This window comes from Pavona decussata, unplaced genomic scaffold, assembly GCF_977016875.1.
Source record: "Pavona decussata unplaced genomic scaffold, jaPavDecu1.1 SCAFFOLD_77, whole genome shotgun sequence".
NCBI lineage: Eukaryota > Metazoa > Cnidaria > Anthozoa > Scleractinia > Agariciidae > Pavona > Pavona decussata.
Window position 1 is genome coordinate 588,398 of NW_028145495.1, and position 9,748 is coordinate 598,145.

Consider the following 9,748-nt stretch of genomic DNA (forward strand, 5'->3'; position numbering starts at 1 on the left):
TCACACTCGTGGAAAATTCGTCTATTTCTCTGTTTACACTAGTTTTCTGTGCGATCGATTGGACATGGCGTTATCAGTTGACAAGTGAGTGTCAGTAAAGCTGTACCTTATACAGCTAGACATAAAACATGCTTAAACCAATACTTTATAGAGTAATGATACACTTCCACTTAAGGCTGGTGGTCTGTTTTTAGTGGTGCCTCTCACTTCCATGAAGAAATTGGAGGAGAGCTAACCAGTACAGGTTTGTATACATGCAATTATTAAAATAATACAAAAATAAAAAATAATGATCAAAAAAATAATAACAATAAATGAATAAATTAATGCCACAAATGTGAATCATGGCTGCCCCTAATGACTTTCCAGCACCATGTTATAACCAACTGGCGGGATGCTGACCAATGAAGGCTATTTACAAACTGTAGAGTAGTTGAATTTGAGACTATGGAAGAAAAGTCCAGATAGTGGCAGGGTGGAGGATTTGACCCCTAGTGGGCTAACTAGTAGTAGGCTTCCCATTGAGAAGTATTCTAGTTACTATAACAAACAAAAATAATAGTGCCCATGTTTGCATGAGGTATGTGACAGTAGTAATTTTGCACAGATAAACAAAGTCAATATCTCCAAATATGCTATTTTATTCTCCACTTCAGTAAAGTGTACAATGTGCCAACATGTCAGCAGCAGAACAATCACCATGTTAAATAACAGTATCGACATACAGGTAGATGTAACAGTTAACTTGCACTTTTCAATAACAGGTGGAATCTGAAATACAAAACACTGCATGAGCAGATGGTTGCATTTTTTCCTGCCATCAATCAAACAAAGTGGATCAAAATCCACCAATCACCATGCACTGCACGAGCGTCACCTATTGATCCTGTTACTTTGTTTCTAAAGCTTCCAGTGCAGTCATTGACGGTAGCGAAAAATGCAACTGTCGGCAGTGATTTCAATTTCGGATTTGGCATGTTATAGCAAAGCACAGTAATCAACAATGATGGGCTATGCATAAAGGATTTGTGTCAATCATCAAGAATTTTTGTCTGTATATTATCAAATGCTTCAACCAGTGATTGGGAGGACCCCTATTTTATAATAAGAAAAGATAATTCCATTTGACTATGTATGGTGATGGTTAAGAGGCCATGATAGGAAACGTTTTTGTAAATAAGAAAATTGAATAAATTGTTAATATTAAAATGTAGTTACTGTTTGTACAAATATGACCAAAATTCTTGATGGGGACAATCGATGCTTCTGCGAAAGGTTAGGAAGTCATGAATTTGCAATATGTCTCACAGAGATCATATTAGATTGTGTTTGCGTGTGCCCACAATACCTATTGTGCTTCACGGTTGTACACAGGTGTAATGAGCTGACCAGGGCTGAGAAAGACCAATTTGTTGGTAAATGGCCCAAAGTCCTCACATTCCATTTAAAAAGGTAGGTTTATTTCGAAGAATTGGTTTTGAAAGTTACATAATTTTGTGGAGATTTTTGTCTTAGCTTCTTGTATTTAATACCTGAACTCTAAAGACTGACAAGGGACCCTTTTTTCCCTAATATTTGCAATAATATATTGCAGATTTGAGAGAACAGGAATTAACAAATTGAGGAAGAAATTGATATACCCTGCATGGTTTGACTACTTACTATTGAATGAGCCATCAAAGGTATAATTATTTTTGATATAATAAGAAAGTAAAATATAATTTTGTTAGAAAAAGCTGTAAGTAGTGACATACCCTAATTATTGTCTGTACTATCATTACCGGTATATAGCTTTATTTTAAGAATACTAGTATTATAGTTGACCCTCCGCCAATGCACAGCTCCCGTAAGTGGACACCTCTCAAAAGCAGACACATGTGCTTGGTCCCAAAGGTGTCCGCTTATGGGAGGTGTTCACTTATGGGAAGTTTGATTGTAGTAATTTTGATCTCTACAAATAAACTGGGTTGACATTCAAAAAGGTGAAGTGATGAAATAGTCCACTTAGCTTTGTTGACCAGCTGATACAGGTATGAACAGGAACAACTTGGCTAACACAACGATCATACTTTATTCAGGCTGTCGGCCATGTTTTTTACACACAACTCACACTCGTTCTCATGTGCAACACCACTGACCAATAATTTACAGCAGTCCTACCAACAGCTTGAAAGAAATACTCCCTTGTATTTATTTTGGTTGGTTGTTTAACTGTAACTCTATAGAAAAGATGTATAAATTCATACTTTCCTTATTTCCATGGTAACATTTGTGAAAGTTTTGGGATAACCTGAAACAGGCCACTAGCTGATGAAACACTTGCCTTCTGTTCATGTTTCCCACAACTTCCACTTGCCATATCCATCCCCATTTATAGAAATTGATTCAGGTTAGAATTAACAACATTACAGTCTGCAGGCTCTCTGACAGTGACCACTTCTTTTAGCCAACCACTTTTCCTGACATTAAATAGGAGGTTGCCTTTACCAGTATTTGAGAGGTTCCACTGTATTACCATTTTTAAAAATGTTTATCTAAGAAAGGGTACACAACTATAGAAATAGTTAAGATTATGCCTTCTCTAATTGTTTATACTATAATTTTTTGCTTACATAGAACAGCAATATGTACGAGTTGCAAAGTGTTGTTGTACATAGTGGTACTAAGTGCAAATGTGGCCACCATTATAGCTACTGCAAGGTGGACCAGAGGTGGTTCTGTATGAATGATGAAGTGGTATGTTAAAGCCATACATACAGTTTCTTACTTTTACATTTTTTTGCAGGTTTCTTGTGTATCACATAACGAAGCTCTTGGGCAAGAGGCTTATCTTCTTTTTACGTCCTTCAAAATAATCGTGAAACAAAAGAGATTAGCCTTTAGGAGGGATCCCAGCCTAAAAAGATGTGCGTGTGTGTAGGGGGTGAGGGGCTTGGGGGGGGGGGGGGGGGGCATCGGTACAATTTAGGGACAGGACGATCAATAATTTTGCCAACAATAGAACAAGGCCAATATCCTGCCATCTTGACCTAAGCTTGGCCATAAAAAGATTTATTATATGCATCCATGAGTAAACGGGTAACAGGTAATCCTAAGTGGGCAAGATGGCTCCATCTTGATCAGGCGAGTAACCAATCAGAGCACAGGATTCACTTCATCTTGCAAGCGATGCAATAAAATTGGGGGGTGACAAGTTAGAAACAAGATCAGAATAACAGCCAGCATTAATTACTTTGTTAGTTATTAGCAGGCAGACGGTGTACACCAGAAAAATGTGGAAGAGGAAGCAACTCAAAATGGAGTCTGCTTCAATGGACAATCAGTGCTTGACCCCAATGTTCATTAGATTTAACCACACCATCACTAGGCCCAACAGACATTACAGACAACAGCAGTCAAGTTGACAGTATTGATGAAATGCATCCAATCCACCCCATAGCAGAAGGTCTTTAGACAAAGGTCTATGAAGTGTGCAATGACATTGTTTCAAAATTAAAGAGTGGGGATGAAAATTTTATTGTGGGAGTCAGCTAGTTTGTTTCAAGGTATGAAAAACTCAAAGAAGGGAGTACCTGTAGCGTGATACCTCGAATTGCGTCTGCGCTACATACTTTTGCAAGCCGTCACATTAACAGATTCCAGACTACAACCAAAAAAAAAAAAGGATTGGAAAAAAGAAGAAAGCTAGGTGCAATCTACAGTAACAGGCCAGAGAAGAAAGGGGATTTCCTGAAGGATGAAGAAAACTCGAGCAGACTGACCTCCAAAACCATTTACAAGAAAGGCTGAGGATGAGGGCAATGACAGTGATGAATTTGATCGGTTTAGTCTTAGATAATTTTCGTGTCAGGAAACGACCAAAGGTACAGAAAAGAAAGCATGATCTTGCAAGTAACATTGCAAAAAATCAGCAAAATTCTGGAAAGTGTTAACAATTTAGGCAAGTGGTTGAGCTTAAAGAATCACAAGTAAGAGAATGTGAATGTGATTAACAAGGTTAAAGGAACACACATTCAACTACAAACAGCATTTGAGGGAGTTTGGGAGAATTTGAAAGTTTATGCAAGGCAAAGGGGTACCCGAACTCCCTCAAGTGTCTGCATCAGTCTATGTAAACACATGCACAATTTTCTATTTACAAGTTTTTTGATTGGTTGCTTTTTGCATACCTTGATTGCACTTGATTACCCTCTGTATAAGCAGCTGTCCGTATTGAAACGAGCCGTACAAACTTGTACTCTCCAGAGTTCAACATTTATGTCTTAATTCATTTCCAGTCCCTTTTCTTGTAATCTTTCATGCCCAGTTTTCTCGTTAGTTTCCGCGGGCCCAAAAAGTGGGCGTAAAATGAAAATCGATTTCGTTTTACGCCCACCAGAAAAATGTCTTCTGAGCTTTGAACTGCACTCGAGGAATGGTGACACTATAAAAGTTCGAGACATATTTTTTAAAGGTAGTAGAGGTTGGGTTTCCGTAGAAAGGGGCTCGATACACTACATACTATAAAAATGTTCGGAGGCGATTTGAGAAGTATTCTTCACAAGGTTATCCGCACTTTAATTGATCTCAGCTCATTAAATTTACATTTCGCTAATGATGTCTGGTGTCTCAGTGTAAAAACAGGTAAAAACAACGTCTTGAGAAGCCATGGAAACACGCGAAAGCGATCGCGAATTTACCGGAAGTAATGTTGTGTTACTCTACTTGACTTACTAGTTACCAGTCTATCACGGTAACTGTCCGCCATCTTGAAGTGGGCGTAAAAAAAAAAATAGCCCGGGGTGGTGAGGGGTTTCTTCCACGCTTCCACGTTTTTTTGTTTTGTTTTGTTTTTGTTTTTCGTTTTTTTGTGATAGAGCTGCCTATCTCTGATTCGCTCCTGATCCTTTGCGTTCTAGTACTTTAAAAGAGTAAATAAATAAAGAGAACCGAAAACAAGTCTAGGGATTCTGATACCTTAGAGGATAGTCTGTAACTCCAAAATATCTTTCAAGGGGCATGTTAGCAACACTGCACCAGACCCACCCACATACCTTCCATGTCTCCCAGCTGGGGTGTGACAATTCAATAGAAAGATTACGGTCAGTATTTCTCCCTATTTTCCGTTGGATTTGTGCACTTAAAATCCACATGCCCCAGTCTAAAAAATTCTTAATCCCTAAAGAAATCCAGGAAATATGTGTCAACCTCTCAGGATTTCTTTATATATACCCTGGTGAGGAATTCCCCGGAATTCCATTGGAACAAACCCTTTCTACCGCTCTACAGCTCGGAGGTGCATGACCCCTGAATCCCCCGGGACCAATACGAAATCCCGGGTACTGCTCGTCACTAGTTTCCTCCCGGTAACCATGACGGTGGAAAGCAAGATGGCGTCTCCTGACCTTCTATCCTATGGATTCTCCGTGATCGTAGCGCTTGGTGGCGTTATTGGATACGCAAAAGCTGGTTGGTGCTTGTTAAATTGTTTTTGATTCTTTAAGGCATACAATGACCGAATAACGAAGTTCCAATTAGCTGCTGCTACCGTGCACATGTGTAACAAATATTATGCAACCGTTGGCCACAGATTGAAGACATTAGGATTTATGCGCTGTTTTACTGAAGAAGAGATCTTCTCTGTTTGTATTAGACTTCTTTACATTGAGTAGTTTTAGAAAATGTCTATACGACCCACTGCTCTGGAAATTCCAATTTAGTGGCAATTTTAATTTAGCTCTAAACTTTCCGTTCCATTTTTGGGCCTTTAATTTGACTCTCGCTTTGAGCAGCCCCTCCCCCCCATCCCCTGGAAATTCCAATCCCTTCTGTGTGTGGGGAGGGGGGGGGGGGTCTAGAACTACACACTTCATTTATTTCTCCCTCCTTCCCCTGTTTATTTTCTGTGAAGACTGTTTAAGAAGTGTGACCAACCATCTGACTGACTGGTTTGGAGGAAAGGGATACTATCCTGTCTAGCCTATACAGGGATGTGCACCCAATAGGGTATGGACACTGTCAAAGACAGATCTGTTGACAGGATGTAATGAAATATTGTATAGATAACAGAAAAGATACAGAAATGTTGTGACAAACTGGGTTAGGGTTTGACAATCTGGGCAGTATACTATACCTGCCAACTCTCAGGCATTATGCATGAGTGTCACACCTGTGGACTATAGACATCAATCTCACGCATCAAGGACAATTTCTCACACCTGACTCACAAATCCAGACCAGTTGTTCTGAAAAAACATCATTTCATTTCAGATTTGTTATGTATTATTTCTTTGCTCTTTATAACAATCGCAAAAGCTTTCAAATGCCTACAATTCGTTCAAATCGTAAATATTTGGAATATCTTCAGACATTTTCGGCAATGTTCGAAAGTCTTCGGAAAATTGTCTGAAATCTTCGGAAGTGGCTTGGACGTTTTTGGAAATCCCGGTCATGACGAGACAAAAATCTCACGCATTTGACTCACAAAAAGTTGGCAGGTATAGTATACTCCAGACCAAACTTGAGCTGAGTACTCCCCCTCCCGCACTCCTGGACTGACCGATCATTCAAACAATGTGTTGCAGGAAGCATACCTTCATTGGCTGCTGGACTGGCATTTGGTGGCATTTCTGCAGTTGCTGCTTACCAGACTAACTCGTACCCAAGGAATGCTTGGGTTATGTTAGGTAAGTTAAGGTGCTGCGAACTCCCAGTCATAATAATATTGCTTCAACAGGATGGTTGCCAGATGTAGTCATAAGCTGTCTCATTCCATTCACGACCCCTTGAAAACTTTGTGAGTCTGATTGAGATCATAATTTTATTAATTCATCAGTGAATAAGAGGACAATTTTTCATTTTATTCTAAACTACCTGAATCTTGGCAAGTGGCCTTCAATTTAGCCCAAGAAAATGGAATTTACATGTGAGTTTTATTGCAAAATGAATATAAGTACACTAATAATTATTTGATCATAATTCAAGCTGGTCTGTGTGGGTTGAATGAGAAAACTGGGTGCTTATCCAAAGAAGAAAATTGTCAACAGGCAATAACATTTTACTGTCCAAGCACAGTGGCAATAGCAGCACCAGGACATTTGTTTGAACTGTCAAATTCTTTCAAAAAAGGCACCCACGTTCCAAACCAGCCAAGCTGATAACTTGTTTATTTGTTTACTTAGTTAGTTTGCATTTAACTTTCTAAATAATAATTAGTCATTTAGGTGTTTTATTTATTCATTTATTTTCTTATTTAATTCTTTTTCTCATCGTTTAATGAATCATTTCTATTTTGTGCTGTTAATTTTCTGTTCCTTTTGAGCGTGTAAATAACTATCAATGCTACCCACCTCGAATAGCCCTTGCTAATTGTGGGTATCTAGTATTGTAATAAGTCTTCTCTTATAATAAATTGTTGTTGTTGTTGTTAAAAAAAAATTGTTGTTTATTTGTTTATGCAGTGACATCATTGGTGTTGTCTGGTGTGATGGGAACAAGGTTTCTTAAAACAGGGAAGTTTATGCCAGCTGGACTTGTGGCTGGCCTGAGGTATGTCTTGTAAGCTCCATCAATGATCAGCATCAAATTTCTCCTTGTCACATCGATGCTTATTCAACCCCTGAGATAACGAGAATTGACGATGTGATCACACAAGGTGAATTTTCTTGATATTTTAATAACTTCTCCCCAGTACTTTTATAGTAATACTGTAATATGGGGGCAAGATAGGAGAATTTGTTCTTTGATATTAGGAGTTACAGGGTTTTAACAATACTGTTTTTGCTGCTAAGGCTTCAAAGTTCTTTAATATTAATAATAACTACTGTTCTTCTTACTCATTTCAGTGTCGCCCAAGCAGTGCGGATGTCTTACCGGCTGATGAATAACTGACCCTCGATGTGTGTAAATAATGCTTCTGAAATAGTTTCAAAGCAGCAAGCTAGAACACTAGAAAAGACTAGAAAAGTTCAGTTAGTTCATCATTTCACACTGAATACTCGCTATTCTTAGTAAGGCTCTTGCACTGATCATCATAACATTTTGCGTTAAAATCATCATACATTGTAATTTTATCCTGTAAAATTGTCTTTTACCAAGAAGTTTCACTCAAACAGAGACATTATAGTTACCCTGGTCACATGCTGTTTGAGGGGAGAGAATAAAGAAAGTTTACCTCTGGGACATAGGCAAGGGTGTGACAAAGGTACCATCCCTTTTAAAAGGGAAGTATCACACAAATTTGATGTCATTTTAAAACCCAAAAGTGTTTCTCCGTCAACAGAAACAAAAACTTATTGTCTAGTTTTGTTAAAAATTATCACCCCAGTGCAATAAAACTGTTGATTAGTGCCTCTGGCCAGAGACAGAGTAGGTAGGAACGGATTGAAAGTTGAAAAATGTTAGGCTAACGCTTTTCAAGTTCTCGCATTTTTGTTTACAAAATCTAGAATTATTTTGTAACTAAGTGAAGGTCTTATTTCACCATAATTTTTTAGTTGCTAGGTCAAAACCCCATGACACTCCCCCTTTAAAGTGAAACTTCTTGTTGAAACACATTTCATGCACACAAAAGAAATTTTCGTGCTCATTGAAAACACAAAATCATCCAGATCCTGTTTTCATGTGATTGTTGGAAGGTTAAAGTAAAATATAATTGTAAGGGGCTGTAAGCACCTTAAAATCCAATAAAGAGACATTTACTCAAAGCACAAGTGGCAATAAATCCAGTTTGTTAAATTAAAATAAGTCTCATTTATTTTGTTGTTTCCTTTATCATTGTCACTCTCTTGCTAACTACAGTTGCTACTGGCAGAGCCTTTGGGGGAATTTTACAGTACAGGATCTCCTCTGAAATATTCTGTATTCTTTGGTCATGGCAGCTCCATGTTTTGAGCACTGAAAGAGGCTTTCTTCCATATAAAGTATTTTCCATAATAATTATTATTAGTCCCTGTGAAATGCCATTTTAAGGGCTTTTAATGAAAGAAAATCGCTCTTTGCTCAAGGTCAAGTTCATTGCCTTGTTTGCATATCAGCAAAATTAATCAATTCTTTCTCAACTCATTAATAATTCATGGCAGAAAACAAAGGAAATCACTGCCATGATTATTATTCAATTATTCGGTGTAATGCCTGGAAAACCAAATGAGATCAATTTGCGACATTGACGCTTTTAAAAGGTCACTCAAGAGTACTTTTCAGCCACATATTGTAAATATGTAGAATTCTTATTAGTTTTATTGTGATTAGTTTAGGAAGTTTAATTTTATTGATTGTACACGACCACATCAGCTTTGCTGAACTTTTAATCGTGTTTAAATAAATGCCCTTATTATTATTATCATCATCATCATCATCATCATCATCATCATCATCATCATTACTATTATTATTATTATTATTATTATTATTATTATTATTATTATTATTATTATTGTTATTATTATTATTATGAAGGAGGTTTGGAAAAGTGAGCTTAATTATCATAAACTTTGGTGAACTTTTGCTTTGAAGTTCTCCAAGAATCATTAATGGTTTGACAAGCTATATCAAACACTCCACGGAGTGTTTCATCCTATTTCCAAACACTTCGAAGCTGGTTTAAAAAAAACTCAGCTGTGCCTTGATTTTCAATCCACTTCTTGGTGTTTGGAAATTGAATGAAACACTCTTCCTTGTGTTTGATACAGTATGTAAAATAGTGATTATCTTGGGTGGGAGAGGTTATCATCTTGTTTTAGTGATACGTATGAGTGTACGAAGCAAAGCT

General features: G+C 37.6%; 1 protein-coding gene across 1 annotated transcript; it reads left to right on the forward strand.

Annotated features, from left to right (window-relative positions):
• Window positions 1-5,314: 5,314 nt before the first annotated feature.
• On the forward strand, window positions 5,315-8,724 carry LOC146476399 (transmembrane protein 14C-like). The gene is made up of 4 exons (XM_085114554.1): window positions 5,315-5,448; window positions 6,564-6,665; window positions 7,440-7,527; window positions 7,824-8,724. The coding sequence occupies exons 1-4, from the start codon at window positions 5,352-5,354 to the stop codon at window positions 7,867-7,869; spliced, it is 333 nt and encodes a 110-aa protein (XP_084970680.1). The 5' UTR covers window positions 5,315-5,351; the 3' UTR covers window positions 7,870-8,724.
• Window positions 8,725-9,748: the final 1,024 nt, after the last annotated feature.

Bases quoted from the DNA above. Each gene is read 5' to 3' on its own strand.
- LOC146476399 (XM_085114554.1), top strand. From the start codon at position 5,352: ATGACGGTGGAAAGCAAGATGGCGTCTCCTGACCTTCTATCCTATGGA. The intron at 5,449-6,563 runs GTTGGTGCTTGT...AATGTGTTGCAG, and splicing joins TATTGGATACGCAAAAGCTG to GAAGCATACCTTCATTGGCT. The intron at 6,666-7,439 runs GTAAGTTAAGGT...TTGTTTATGCAG, and splicing joins GAATGCTTGGGTTATGTTAG to TGACATCATTGGTGTTGTCT.